The sequence below is a fragment of the Podarcis bocagei genome (assembly GCF_964188305.1).
Source record: "Podarcis bocagei genome assembly, chromosome: 9".
Lineage (NCBI taxonomy): Eukaryota > Metazoa > Chordata > Lepidosauria > Squamata > Lacertidae > Podarcis > Podarcis bocagei.
Window position 1 is genome coordinate 36,861,124 of NC_138134.1, and position 16,310 is coordinate 36,877,433.

General features: G+C 40.6%; 1 protein-coding gene across 4 annotated transcripts in view; it reads left to right on the top strand.

The window, feature by feature from the left end:
• Positions 1-16,310, top strand: part of FSTL5 (follistatin like 5) — a 355,157-nt gene that overhangs the window by 277,913 nt on the left and 60,934 nt on the right. For all 4 annotated transcript variants that reach the window (XM_081208810.1, XM_081208812.1, XM_081208811.1 and 1 more), the window contains 2 exons: positions 5,762-5,882; positions 15,691-15,852. In XM_081208810.1, the coding sequence (XP_081064936.1) occupies positions 5,762-5,882; positions 15,691-15,852 (283 nt within the window). The remainder of the gene's footprint in view (positions 1-5,761; positions 5,883-15,690; positions 15,853-16,310) is intronic.

Here is a 16,310-nt window from a genome sequence, read left to right on the forward strand (position 1 = left end):
CCTTCCTAAAGCTAGGCGGGCTTTGGGATGGTGGACGGAAGGCTTTTGGACCCAACAGAGCATCGCACCTCTCTTCCTAAGGTGAGCTTTGGGAAGGAGGGAACTAGTCTAATCACCCTCATCCAATGACTGCCTGCCACTGGTTTTAGCCCGTATTTCTTTCTGACTTCTAGTTTTCTGGGCAGGGTTTTTCTTTTCCTTTTTAAAGAGAATGTGTGAGGCCTCAGCCTCCATCTAAAGTGCTAAGACGCAGGTTTACCACTTCTTTGAGAAAGCATGTTCTCCCTGAAATGAGAGCACGTGTTGCAGTCGGGTCTGCCGAGCCATCCCTCTGTTGCCAGGCAGCGTTAAAAGGTTGACCTGGGGCAATGATTGGATGGCTGGGTTGCTGGGGCAAATTGCATGTTGCAATGTGGTGGGTGGGACCGAAGGCTTTAAATATTGGGACACTCAGTTTATTATTTTCTCTTTCGCTGAGTGCATCGGATCACCCGCCCGCCTGCCCTGAGTTCCGGTTGACTTTGCTATGGCTGTCATGGGGTCGTCTGCTGTTGGGGCAGGGGCCTGGTAGGAATTTTGTCCATATGGCTGATTGGCTGAGCCATTTGGTTTTTGCCTACTACATAGCAATTCGTCACAACTTGTAAGGTTGCAGTTAGGCATTGGTTATAAAAATTGGTTGGAGGAGGGGTAAGGATAGGCTGGGCCTGCCCCTCCAATGGTGGTGCGGAAGGGAATTCCGTTAAAGGAATCCAGGGGCTTGCCACGATTTCATCTAATCCCTGAAATGGGGCTAGGGCCGGCAAGCCCTTGGGAGCATGTGGGTGAGTGGTGAGGGCCTGTGACTCAGCTCCATTGCTCCCCAATATTGTTTTCCCTTCACTGGCTTCCGAGGGAGTTCAGAAGTCAGTTCTGTCCCAGGCGGGGGGACAGATAGTCTTAACCAATGCCTAAGCAACCACTCACAGATATGTATTTTAATAAAGTTGTGGCCAAAATTATGCCAAAAACCTTAAACAAAAATTATGTGTGAGTTGTGAGTTATTTGAGGGGTGGCTTGGGGACCTCGACACGCAACAAGAGGCTATGGTAACAAATTACTATTATCAAGGGACAATAGCAGGCCTAGCTTGCATGGAAGATTATAAAGGGTGTAGGAGAACAATCTCTTTCATCTAGTCCTCTCCTATTTTATCAACTTTACTGTCTCTATTACTAAAGCATGTGCACAGGGTACAGGCACACTAGACACACTTGGCATGAAGAGCAAGGTTTGGAGGGGGTTCTCTAGGATAGGGAGGAATAAAGCTCCTCATGCCTACTGTTTTGCCTTTTGTACAAAGGTATATGTGGTTGCTTCTTTTGATGTCACTGCACTGTGTTACGAGAAGTAACTGGGCCCCGGTCCTACCATAATATACACATGTTGCACAAAAGAAATTGCATTTGAAAGTCATAAAAGATGAGAGAATATTCAGTGAAATTCCCCAGGGTGGTGGATTTGTGTCATACTTACCTTACTTGTTGGGTGTTGGCATGGTGTTTGTGTGTATCCTTTTTTTATTCTACCAGTAATTTATCTGTTGATCTGCTTTCTGCAGCCTTCCTGGGTGCCCATACTTTAATTAAATTCCATGCTAAGAAACATGGCGATTTTTCTGATCATGGGCAGCCAGGAAAACTTCTGAGTGTTGGATAAATGTTTACCCATAGGGACGGGGAAGGCACCATCCCTGGCCACTTTAGAATAACAAGGTAAACTCAAAAACCTTCCACACATTGAAATTCTCAAGTAGCCAAAGAATGATGCCAAAAAACTGGAGTTTCTTTTGTAGAGGAAGAACTCTTTTTTTTAAAAAAAATGGACAACAGATTTTGATACGGCACAAACAAAAAAAGTTTGCATTTTGATATGTCTCTGAATTCTCTGTGCTACATCTCTCTATGCATGTTGACACCTAAGGAATTTGGGGAGATGAAAGAAAGTAGGGAGAGAGCAACTCACCACTCATTTGCTTGCTCATCTCCCAAGAATCGCTTGATCCTTCTCTGCCAAGCAAACTTTGTAAAGCACTAATAGTTAATAAAAGTAGTAACAGTTAATAAAAGTAGTAACAGTAACAGTGGTAACAGTACCATGGCCTGTTACACATGCAAAGCAACATTTGTCTTTGATTTGTTGTCTCGGGACCTGCTTTTGTTTTATTCTCTCCTTTAGATTTCTCTGTGGGGTTGTATATAACTTCCTTGTATTTTAAGTGTACTGTTAGTGCCACTCTCCAGTGTAGTCCTCAGAGAATAATCATGAGATCGGTCTTTTCTTGTGTGTATAATTGCCAAGGCTTTTCATAGCTTAAATAGAAAAGCCTCTAGGGTGAGTTGCTTGCTTTTATATATATATAATGTTTATGTGGCTAGTTCTGAAACCGAGCTGTCACCAAATCATATTACAGGCAATTTCAAGAAATTGCTAGTGTGGAGCCGAGGCCAAATCACTTTCTTATCCGTGCCCATCTGTAGCGAATGAATTGTGTGAAACTGACAAGGGCATACAGAGCTGGAGATTGGGCAGGGTGAGGCTGCTGCCTCAGGTGGCAAAAGCCGCCAAGATGCCACCCCTATGCCTTCCCTGCCATCTCCACCAACAGCAGAGAAGTGGTTCTGCCATCGGTGCTGACTTCAGGCGAGATCACATCCACTTGGGGTGAGATCTTACCCAAAATCACTGAGATCATGTCTGAAATCGGTGCCAGCGTCCTTTGTTTAGGATTTCATGAAAAGACAAACCCACCAAACAAAGCCACCACACAAGAAACAGCAAAGGATGAAATGATAGAGATGGATATCTGCACATTCTCAATATTGTTCAATTTTGTGGCAGCCCAAAACATTCAAATCCATGTGTGCTGTATTAGGTACAACACATCCTAGGAAAGAATTCAGTGTTGAAATTCATTTCTGCTTGTCTGATGAAATGATCTCTCTCCTCCTCCCACATACTGTTCTGGGAGATGTCCTGACCCCACACAAGCCAGCTAGGATGGGAGAAGGGGGAAAGCCCCATTACACTAGTGGACGTCTTTGCTTCCAGGGCCAGTTAGTTGAATTGAGCCCTTAATCTCCCTCCATCCTATAACAAACACCATTCTGCTTGTCACCTTCATGCTGTTGACTGTTCATTTATGGCCAAATTTGTGCATAAAGGCCAATGTGCGTACAAGTCTACTGCATTAGTTTTGTTGTTAAGTGCATAGAATCTAGGAAATTACTGTGAGGTTGAGACTTACATGCATAGTTTTACAGTTGAATGCTTCATCCAATTCGTCAATATATGGCAAGGCAAGTGTGCCTTGTGGCAAGGAACAAGCCAATTCCCTCTCGATAGGCCAGGCATGTCCAAAGTCCGTTTCGGGGACCTAATCCAGGCCGCTGGTCGGTTTAATCTGGCCCCTGTGGCAGTTTAGGATTTTACTCCAGGAAATAAAGAAACCCCAGCAACTTCAACCCTAAAAAAAAGCTCAACAACTTCAATCCATCCTAAAAAAGGTTAACAACTTTGGTCATCCCTCACGGCCCTTCACTTCATCAAATCCGTCCCTCTTTGAAAAAAGTCTGGTGGACACCACTGCATAGGTTTTTTGCACCCAGAAGCTTGTCTGAACCAGGCCAATATGCCACTGCTTCGAGCATTATGTCATCTCATTTTTTTTAGTTTCCCATTTTGAGCTCTTTATCATCTGAAGGCTTTTAAACAGATCAGAAAAAAGTGCTTTGCTATGTTGCTGTATCCTTTAATTTCCTGTTATGTGTTGTATTTTTAGTGTTGCGTTAAATATTGTACAACAGAAGTTATCTCTCATCGTAATATACTTTCAATGGGACTCCATATGCTCCTAGCTAACAGGTTGTTCCAATTAACTTACTGTAGTTTTATGAAAATATACCACACATCTATATAAAAGAAACACCCACTTGGTACCTAATAACATTAATGGTGTGGAAACATAAAAGCCAAAATAAGAATTAAGAAGAAATTACTAACAGCAAGTGTAATGGCCTAATTAAATCATAGTTGATAACCATACAGTACTATTGAAGACTTTCTGGATTTGAGACTGTGTAGACACAGGAGAGTACTTCACATACAACTGGGCTCAGCTTGTTTTCTTTTTTTTTCTTATTGCAACGTTTCAAGTGTTGAAGAGGAAGTATGCAATTCAGTACCTTGTTTAAATCCTATCCAAGTCTGAGGAAAGATTCATTCATGTTTTATAAGAATGCAGGGTCCTGGGGAAATGAAAAAATATATATAAAAAAGGAGAAGTGATATCAGTTACTTCTTAAAAACAAAAGAACTGGGTAGCTTCTATGTCCTATTATATATTCTGTTTCTGTTTATTGTGCTGATTATATATTTTTCATGCTTAATGCGTTCTCTGGACCTTGTTGTAGCAGAAAACTGTCTAACAGATAAAGACTTTATAGCTGAAAGATGATTCACAGCAGGCCCAAATAACTTGTGACCCACCAAGTTGAACAAAGATCTGTCAGTCATTTATGATGCTCTACCAGAAGCTCAGTAAATGAATGTTTTTGCTGGTTTTGCTGGCCCAACTTGGATTGAATGGGACAAGAAAGTTTCATGTAGTGTAAATGGTTGATGGGCTGAGCTTTGCTCGGCTTGGTAGGTCACAAGTTGTGCAGGTCTGATCTAAATATGCATTCAAGGTGTTGGAATGGCAGGACTCATAGAACATAATCCTGCCCTCCTTTACACCAATTGCTGGGTGAGTAAAGTGGTATATAAATTTGTCTCCTCTGGTCTACACCTACAGATAGGTATACTGCTATGGGCAGCATCACCACAACAGAAGGCATGAGCTATGGTCAGTGAGTGTTAAGCTACCAGTGGTGGTAAGGTGTGACACACTCAAAAACAGGGAATTTGGCAGCTATGGATCCACTGAATCCAGTGGCTGCAGTGCTGGATCTTCTTGAAGGAGCATCTCGACCCCCATCGTTCAACCCGGACACTGAGATCCAGCTCCAAGGGCCTTCTGGCGGTTCCCTCACTGAAATAAGTGAGGTTACAGGGAACCTGGCAGAGGGCCTTCTCAGTAGTGGTGCTTGCCCTATGGAACACCCTCCCATCAGATGTCAAGGAAATAAACAACTATCTGACTTTTAGAAGACATCTGAAGGCAGCCCTGTTTAGTGAAGTTTTAATGTTTGAAGTTCTATTCTGCTTTTAGTGTTCTGTTGGGAGCTGCCCAGAGTGGCTGGGGAAACCCAGCCAGATGGGCGGGTTATAAATAAATTATTTATTATTATTGTTATTGTTATTATTATTATTATTATTATTATTATTATTATTATTATTATTATTATTTATCATCATTACAACACATGTGCTTCACTGACCCCTCATTAACACTAATCTGCCTGTCACTTCAGCAGGTCCACGGACCCATTGGCAGAACCAGAATTTGCTCCCAGCATCCCCTATCTTGATCCACATCATTTTAATCACGCGTCAGTTGATCTTCAAATTAGCTGCTGTCTTTGTGGTTTGACACATTTCCAGTGTGACTTTGATATTATGTAGGTTGTTGACACAGTAATATTTTAATATTTATACTGAAGAGATTAGAAACTCTTTAAATTCATTGGTATTTGTATCGTACCTCTAAAGTGAATTGAGCAGCTGTTGTACTTCTGTCCAGGTACTTGTGATCACCTTCTGATTCCTCTTTCCCTTTAGGATTTTGGCGATGATGGGTCCCTGTACATTACTAAGATCACTACAACTCACATGGGAAATTACAGCTGCTATGCAGATGGCTATGATAAACTTTATCAGACTCATATTCTTCAAGTAAATGGTAAGGGGAAATGTTTGATTTGCCAAGTTGTGGTGCCGTCTCTAGATTTAATTCAGTAGACTGTTTTGGTTTCTTAATTGCTATATGAAAACCAAAAAGCAAAAACAGACATGGATGATCAGTTTTCATTAATATTTTCTCTTCTATAAACAAAGCTACAGGAAAATGAGATTTAATCACAGCATGTAGCAATTCTAAATAATTAATTCTTATTGAAAATAATAAGGAAGACCACACAGTTTATTTACTCTGTACTTTGAGCTCTTAATTGTGTTAAACAATGTGCCTTCTTAGTATTCTGTTTGTAAAATAATAGATATTTAGGGAAAACATGGCTTTGAATAACAGATTAATCATGTTATTGCATAGTGCAATAATCCATTTGTAGTCTGTCTGTGTTCAATAATGTGGCATGCTTTCCAGAAAAAAAGCTGTCCTGGTATTAAAGAAAAATAGGACTTAAAATGCAGAGCAACCTAATGCTTCCAGTAAGCATTCATAGACCTACTGGAACTCAGTAACAATGGACACCATTGTCTCTGCTTAGTGGCTTGTAATGCATGTGTTTTGACTGGTATTTTGAAGCTCCTTCCCAAGCGATCATATTATCTAATATGTATTTTGCTTTATTGAATAGAATGGTCAGAGGTCTCTATTAATATTTATTAGCTCTGTACGTGTCAATCACTATGACTTCTTGATATCTAGGAAGGAGTTAAGACTTATTAGAAGGGTGCTACTTCATCAAACTCCATAAAAATCCAAATAAAAGGAGGCATTTTATCTCTTTAGGCCAAAGGATCAAACCAATTACCTACCTTTTTTCTCTGTCAACTTAAAGGAGGTGGGATTGTTGGGGAAGAAGAAGGGCATTGAAAAAGATACAGATTTTTACAGGGCTATAATGTGCCACATAGTTTCTTACATTAAGGATACATCTCTCTACAGTTAAAGCAATCACTGTGACCATGATTTGACAGTACTCCTGTAGTTATATTTTTGTATTTGCACTTTCGTCAAATCAGATTGTGAACAGATGAATATATATTGGGATTTGCACATTGGAGCTAAACTGGGTCAAAATGTGAAGCTTAATGCATTGGTCAGATGAAGCAGCAATTTTATGGATTCTGTTTGTAGCTCTAACCACTGTTTTCCTAAATATTGGCAAAGAAACCAGTACTTGTAGTCCAAGAAAAAGATTAATTAATGCGATGGCACTCGTATAACAGAAGAGTCAAAATAAGGTTAACAAGATAATGAAGCTTAGTTGATCTTTAAGATCTAATGTGAGAATGCTTTGAAATATGTTTAATTGGACTTTAACCACTTTTGCAACATGTCTATTTTCATTCATATGAATCAGTAGTAATTGTTATCACTAATGTTCTGTCATTTTATCTCAGTTAAAATTTGCTTTGTTTTTCCTTTCTTTTATCCCAGAATTAAATTCCATTTTTGTTTCTGTTCCATTTTATTTTTACTTATTTGTTTAGATTTATATCCTGTGTTGTTCTGAGGATAAATCAGCATATACAGTAAATATGTCACTTTCTAACCATGTAGGGATTTGAGCAATATTAAATGCATAGCAGAGAGAGAGAGAGAGAGAGAGAGAGAGAGAGAGAGAGAGAGAAACAAGCACAGGTTTAATGCAATTATATATTGACATTAACTCTGTGGAAAGGCATTCCAATAATCACATCCATCCCTAGTCCTGCATATACTGCAATGTACTTGCAAAGGTAGTAATAATGCATGAGAGAGGTAATGCAACGTAATGTGGGAGAGCATCTACAGCTTGATTTTTCATTGCTACAGCCACTTGGTGTGTCTTAATCATTGTTGATCTTCCATGGGCAGGGGTACATCAAAAGACCCAACGTCCAAGCCTTTGGTCCCTCTTTTCACAAATAGCCACAACCACTGGATTGTTCAGTTTACTCTGGTTTATTATGAACAGGGTGTTATATCACATGATGTTCCCCAGTGAGTAGTTTCTTGTTGGGTAGTATCTGAGGCCTTACACCTTGCACTGTAGACTGCAAGCTACTCAAGTTTCTTCCTAGCACCTTCCCTCTAGTCGGGTTTTTCTCTGGTCAGACCCTTTCTTCTCCAGTCATGTCCCTTCCTTTCCTCTTCAGTTATAAAGAACTCCATGTCAACAGCTGTTTCTTTTCACTCTTATCAGACACCACTGCAGGGAGAAGAAATGGCATGTCTTGTCTGACTACAGGCTTAGCTTCCTGCTGCACAGAAAGCACAGGAAGCAGTGGAGCGGTTCCTGGCAACCCTTCACAATGAAAGAGGGAGGGAGCAGGATGGAAAGTGGCTGGTTGAGAACACTGATGGATATGTGTTTGTATAACCTGGAACTGTCCCATTGAGACAAAAATGAAATGAATCAGCCAGCAGACCTGTCAGACTAATAGTTGCCAAGCAATATGGCACATCAACCACAACTTGGCCACTATTGATTTTTGATAAACTCCCAGATTATCTGATTCCAAGCAGAGGTGGATTTAAGGAAGCATGACCGCTTTGGTCACACTGGGCATGGGGCCTTGGGGACACCACCACTATGGTGTAAAATGGAAGCAAAGAGGCCGGGGGGGGGGATTTTGGTGTTTCATAGGACACTGCTGAAATCGGAGACCCCAAGGTCCACCACTACTTCAAGGAGGGAGTCAATATGTATGTCATAGTATCTCTAGAGAACCATATCTCCCCAACCTTCTCACCTTACCTTACATACTGCCTGACTCTAAAAATAGGCATAACTCTTTGTACTGAATGATGGACAGAGCCTTGGCTAGCCAGCAGTGAAAATAATTTCCATACCTTCAGAATAATAAGCCTGTTAAGCCTATTGACTTGATTTTGTTTAATTTAAATGTTTCCATTCTCTACTGGAGGAAAGAGCATCTATTTCCAGAGAGAACAAAGTGAACCATATTATTTCTTATTATTCTCCAAGCTATTCAGGGTAGTGTACATAGTCACACACACACACACACACACACACACATATGTCACAACAAACCTGTGACCGTACATCAGGATGAAAGGGTGTGCTGACCAAGGTCAACCTTTATGACCTTGTGTCTGAGCACAAGTTTAAGTTTTGGTCTCCCCGTTTCTAGTCAAAGACTCTAGCTATGACACAACACCAGCTCTGTTGCATAGTGATGGAATGGAACTTCTAATTAATGCCCTGTCCTGGCAAAGATGAACCCACAATGGAATCTGGAGGAAGGCAGTTGGATAGTGGCTCAGCAGATGTAGCAAGAAAAAGGAACTGAAACACAGAGACTGTGGAAGCACTTAACAGGTCAAGAACTGGAGTCAAATCAGGTCCTTCAGAACAGGTCCTAGGAAAAGATATGACTTGTTCTGACAAAGGTTGGTTGAGCTCTTCTGTAGTCCCTCTCTGCTCCACTCCATCAAAGCGACAACTTCCTGACCCGTAACCTGGCAGCCTGTTTTCTCTGTTGCTGGGCTGTACAATGCAGCCATGCACAGATACAGTGGCTTGTGAAGCCAGTGGAAGCAAAGACACTGGCTCCTCAGCGGCTGCAGTCACTGGGGTTCCTGGTTGAAGCATCTCAGGTTAGGCAGGACCCTGATGGTTGGACTTGGTCTCTGTGGTGCCAGGGTCCAGATCTAGGGTTTCTGATGACTGTGCTACCTGATTTCAGGAGTCCATTTTCATCTAAATCCCTTATGAACATATGGTAATGCAGCTAACGAACCTGCATAACACTTCTTTTTTGTGATAGGATAGAAATCCTTAGTACATTTTCCTGCAAGCATGATACTTTCAGTTCAGTGAGACATACTTGTGAGCATATGTGATTAATTAGTGTGTAAATCAAATAAAACATTTAAACAAAACTGGTTTATAGATCACCATTTTGATCCAGATCTATTGTTCTCCCCCCCCCGCTTCCCCCCCTTTCTGATGTTGGTAAGTGCTACTAAAAGAGAGAGAGAAAGAGAGCACAATTTTATTTTATTTATGAATATTCACCATGTTAACTTTTGAGTTGATCTGAGCGTGGAAACAGAATGAATGAGGTAGGACAGTGACAGGGAGCAATTGATGTTTTTAATAATGTCATAGACAAGAGGCATTTGCTCTTTTACTGACTTATACATAATTTATAGAATTCAGTCTATAATTTTTCATTCAAACTTTGCTTCATTTTCAAAGAAGTACAATGTGCAAATAAAACAACACAAGTCCAATAGCAACTTTTCATACAACATAGATAAGTTGTTGTTGTTATATTATCTTAGTGATATGGCAATTTGATGAATAGTGGCTACCTGAATAGAATAGCGACAAAATTTAGAAGCAGAGAAAATAATATTTATATGGATATATATACAGTGGTACCTTGGGTTAAGTACTTAATTCGTTCCGGAGGTCCGTTCTGAACCTGAACCTGTTCTTAACCTGAAGCACCACTTTAGCTAATGGGGCCTCCTCCTGCTGTCACGCCGCCGGAGCACGATTTCTGTTCTCATCCTGAAGCAAAGTTCTTAACCTGAAGCACTATTTCTGGGTTAGCGGAGTCTGTAACCTGAAGCGTATGTAACCTGAAGCGTATGTAACCCGAGGTACCACTGTATATTGAAAAAAGAGCAATACCTACAAGATTTCATTTTAAGTAAATTCATGAGCACTATTCAGATGAATGGTTAGGAAGAACATTTGAGTGGGAGAAGATGTGAGTGGGAAGTAGGACCACATCAAATGGGCTTTCCCCCTGTAATCCACACATTCAGTGCAAATGTCTGAAGAATGAGATTGGACCATCATGTACATGTGGAAGTCCTTGGCTTCCACACAATCTGGAACTCTAAGCAGTAGAAATCAGTCCTTGGCACCCTACCAAGAAATTTCAACCCAAAGAGGCTCACCTGGTGCCATCATTACCGTACATGTCTTTAGGTGCCAGGCGAAAACATTCCTCTTTACCCAAGGCCTTCAGCCTCTAAACAATCTGTGGCCTTTTTAATGTATGGGGGGGCAGTTATTATGATTGTTCCTATGATTATTTCCCTGTCTATTTTTATTATATTATGTAAATGATTTTCTAATGTTATTCACCACCCTGGGATCTTCAGATAAAGTGGGTTATATACTTTGAATTATTATTATTATTATTATTATTATTATTATTATTATTAATAGCAGCAGACAATCTCCCTGCAACAACCCCAATTTCCCCAAGTTTGTGAAAGGAAACATAGGTGAGGAATGTGAATAGCAACACTGTGGTTCAGGATTAAGACCTAGACACTAGCACCAGCATGCTCATAGCAGTGTTACTTAATACTGGGAAAGACTGGAAGCTGCATTTCCCTGTTGTCAGATGGCTGCTGCTGCACATATGTTCAGCAGTGTCCAGAACTGAGTCTGAGGCTTAATATCCTTCATCAAGAAAGGGTGGGATAGCAGCATGAAGCGTGACTGCAGGGCTTTATTGTAATGGATCTGTCATGTATGATCTAGTTGAGATTCCTGCATTTCAGGTAGTTGGACTAGATCAGGCACAGCCAAACTTGGCCCTCCAGCTATCTTGGGACTACAACTCCCATCATCCCTAGCTAACAGGACCAGTGGTCAGGGATGATGGGAATTGTAGTCCCAAAATAGCTGGAGGGCCAAGTTTGGCCATGCCTGGACTAGATGATCTTCGGGGTGCCTTCCAATTCTACAATTCTATGGTTCTTTTAGGACTGGTGGAATAGAAGGGACAAAGGCCAAATAAGCTGGCAGCTTTTCACCTAGGTACAACAATAAAATCCCTGTAGGAAGCCTACGACCATGAAATAAATTGGTTACCAGGATAAGGATAAAAACCTGTCATCTACCACTTCAGAAATGGAAATGAGGGCATACTAAAGCACTCAATTCTCACACTGAGAATCAAGGTTCTACTTCACATTCTAAAGGCTTTACTCATTATTTGTAAGTTGCTTTTCCAGCTGCACTAGAAAAAGCATAATTGTCCTAAGCTAGGTTGTCAACAGTTCAGTATGCACGTCAGCAGCTGCATTATGTGGAAATGTAGAGCAGGCACTGCATGGTGCCTTTGCACTCCCATTATATGCATCTACAAGCGCGAGAAGCAGATACGAGGTACATCCCACTCTGAGATTTAACTTCCAACTACCAGAAAACAGAAATTGTGTCTGATAAATAGGAACAGCTGGAGCGTATGATAAGAATCAAGATTAAAGTTTGTTATTTCTAATTTCCTCCTTCAAAAACTATTCAGTGCTTTTCATTTTGTGTATGATTATTACTGAGGTGCAAAATGCGTAAAAGTCTTTCTTGCCAGCATAATTATAATGAGGGTGTCACGCTGAGCCATTTCCTTTAAACAGTTGGGTTGCATCGGAAAACAGATAATCCCATTTCATAATAGTCAAAATTAATAATTTATGTTTTATCATTCAAATTTTCTCCCGTGTCAATAACTGGGCTTCAAGATGGTACTGGAATGTTAGGGTGTTGTTGTTTAAAAAAACAAATCTAAAAGTGTTGGAAAGTGCATTCTTCGTATGACTGATTTTTCTTTCTCAGGTAATATCAGTTATGTCCATAAGTAATTAATGATCAGCTACTCACTCACCTTTTTGCAAAAGTAACTCTCCCCAGATTTTTGGAGGAAGATGAAAACTATCAACAACAGTATTATTTACCGTATTTTTTGCACCATAACACTCACTTTTTTCCTCCTAGAAAGTAAGGGGAAATGTCTGTGTGTGTTATGGAGGGAATGCCTACGGATTTTCCTCCTCTAAAAACTATGTGCTAGTTATGGTCAGGTGCGTGTTATAGAGCAAAAAATATGGTAATAAGATCACTATTTTCCCAGTCTCCCCCCCAAAAAAAATCCCTGTGAAAATGGGGACCTTTTCCTGCTGCTTTCTTAGGAAATGTCTCCACCTACATGATTTTCATCTCAACTTTATTTAACACTGTGTTAAACTCTACATACCAACTTTGGGAAACAATTTCTGTGCAGCCCCTAGAATGAGGTGCCTCTTTTGTGAAGACATTAGCATTTCTGTGAAATTTTCAAGGGAGAGTGTTTGGCAACTCCTTAATAAAATTACAGCATGTGGTATGTGATTCTTTCCTTTTCATAGTTCTAGCATGGCATTCCACAGCCTCTCTAGATTCCTGTGGTTCCTGGAACAGCCCTGGGAAGACATTGCATTACAGTAGTACTTCAGGTTACATACGCTTCAGGTTACAGACTGTGCTAACCCAGCAATAGTGCTTCAGGTTAAGAACTTTGCTTCAGGATGAGAACAAAAAATCGTGTTCCGGCAGTGCAGTAGCAGCAGGAGGCCCCATTAGCTAAAGTGGTGCTTCAGGTAAAGAACAGTTTCAGGTTAAGTACGGATCTCCGGAACGAGTTAAGTACTTAACCCGAGGTACCACTGTACAACATTCTCACCTGAACTTTCCAGAGAGAGGACAAAGCCACAGAGGCTGCATGTGGAGTGCCTGAGAGCAGCACATTCATTTGTTTTTTAAAGTAAAATCCTTTCTTGCACCTGTCAGGTGTTTGTGAAAAGCATTTGTGAAAAGCCCATGAGGGAGGGCCTTTCCCACAGCACATAAAGCTGGGTTGTTGGCACTGGGAGCATGCTAGAATTATGAAAAGGAAAGAGCACATGCACCCAGGCCTTGACTGTCTTCACTGAAATTCTCCCCTTCCCACATTTTTTAAGGAATCTTTTGTACTGCCCTTCCCCCCAAGAATGGCCAGACAAGCAAACAAACCTTCAGCTGAGATTATTAGCACAGCATTATGTAATCTTCTCTTGAATCCTTTATTTGTACTTGGTTTCACTGGAGGATCAGGAAATGATAATCCATTTTCTTACAGCAGCTAGGAGGTATACTAGTTTAATGGGGTAGAGAGAGATTCTAGCGACATTAGTATGGCTATTATGAATTTGGCACATCATGTTTATAATAAAGTTAGCACATTTTATTTGAGATGGGGAAGGTAAGCAAGATAATATTAAATTTATTGGAAAATGGTACATTTTCATCATACGGGAAGTTGAAGGCGCACGACCTCAGAACCATGTGGCATTCGGAATGATTTAAGACTCTTTTGTAAGGTATTATCTTCCACGTGTGGTTTTCTGTGAACTTGTGTTTTTCATATGAAATATATGAAAAAAATAGACGTCCTCAACTGTTTTTTCCATCTCTGTGTTCTTCCATCCACACATTTAGCCCTACATGGTGCATGTATACATGGTGTATGTATGCATACATGTATGTATGTGCATTTGGAGCTCCTTAGATTGTGAACAATATTGCTGGAAGTTTTCCTATGAAATAGGTCGCTATGTGGACTTTTGATACCTGCAGTTACCTCTAGATTATCACTTTTATTTTTTCTGTTTGAAAGGAGTTTGCACAAAATCATACGATGCAAGCATTAAAATTTAATTAGTAGGGATCTACTGCAATCGCAGTGAAAGTAAATAACCTGAAGAGATGGGTGTAAGCAATCCATTTTAATTAGAGAGCTTTATTGTTAATGCAGAGGTACATTTATACATGACAACTCTTATTTTACAATTACATCACACAGTAGTTTTGTCTTACACTGTAAATCCCAGGTGAGGTAACAGTATAGTCATAAATGACTAGATGTAATCCTCTGATTGCCACTCAGCCATGAAATGTGGTTTTCCCCTCACTAATTATGTATTGATTCCGACTCTACGAGTTTAATTTTCTCATGCAACTTGGAAAGGAAGATTAAATATATTTTCAATGCAGAAATATTTATCTACTTACCATGGGTATGTAGGCAAGTAGCAAATGGCCCTGCATGTTCACCCTTCCACAACACAGGAAAGGAGGAAACTGCCTTCTACAGAGTGAGACATTTCTTCCATCTAGCTTAGTATTGTGTACACTGATGGATAGGGGCTCTCTAGGATTTCAGACAAGAAATCTTTCTCCCAGCCCTACCTCAAGATGCTGGGGATCGAACCTGCATGCAAAGTAGCTGTTTTACCACTGAGCTATGGCCCTTCCCAAATTGTATGACAGAGGTTAATATCTGCTAGGAAACATTTACATGCACACATTCATAATTTTATAGTTGTGCCGCCTTTCCACAATTCAAACCATGTTCAATGTGGCTTACAACATGAAGAAAGGCATAACTACAACACAACAAAAGCAGTAATAAACAATAAGCAAAACATTAAAATACACAACCAAACTGAACAATTTCCACATAAATCACAAGATCTAAAATAAATATAAAAAGACCCAACAGCAACCAGTGGCGTAGTGTGGGGGGTGCAGGGGGGCCGGGCGCACCGGGCGCACCGGGCGCAACATCTGGGGGTTAGGGTTAGGGGGTGCAAATCCACGGGTTAGGGGGCACAAATCCACGGGTTAGGGGAAGCAAATTACATGCCTTGCCCCAGGTGCTGACAACCCATGCTACGCCACTGACAGCAACAACCCTTCCTCCTCAGCAAAACCCCCGGAACAAAACCCCAGCCCAAGTGTCTGTTCAGTAGCCATACCTTTTTGTGACTGGAGTCAGTCAGGGCCCAGGTGGAAAAGGCCTACAAGGCAGGGAGCAGGTCTTCAAGGATTTGTGGCCAAGATGGTCAATGTCATTATTTCCTTCTGCTTTGCCAATGATACACGGCTAAGCAGTTGTTATCACTGATTATTTTTAAAAAATATGTTTGAATTTGCATTCCATTTGATTTATCATTTTTTTGTCTATTTCAGTTCCACCTGTCATAAGAGTGTTTCCCGAAAGCCAAGCAAGGGAGCCTGGTGTTACAGCCAGTCTTCGGTGCCATGCAGAGGGTATCCCCAATCCAGTGCTTGGCTGGTTGAAGAATGGGATTGATATAACTCCAAAGTTATCTAAACAGTTAACTCTTCAAGGTAAAAGCGTAGGCATGTCTTTTTATCTGCACTACAAAGACTTCGGAGAGCAACGTGAACTTTTAAACTGGTGTAATTTATTTATCATGCCTTCAGGCAGAGCCTTGAGCAACAGGTATGATGTGTTAACTCCACCTCAGAAGTGAAGCTGACAGTTCTGAAGTCTACAAGTAACCTGTTCTATATATGTTTTCCTTTACTTCTCTGTCTATAGCTATTTTCAATTCACCTTAGTATTTTGTGCGAGTGTATCAAGTAATATTTTTAGGAAATGTTACCACAGTGAAGTATTTTCCAATTTGAAGTGGTAAGATTATAAAAACCCAAGCACATGCTGTTTAACCAACTAACATTTATTCTCCTTTAATCTGTGAATATTAGTTTCTGAATTAGCATTTTTATAGACCAAATCCAATGCCTCTCTCTACCTGAGAGTTCACACGTGCATTGATTGGGCT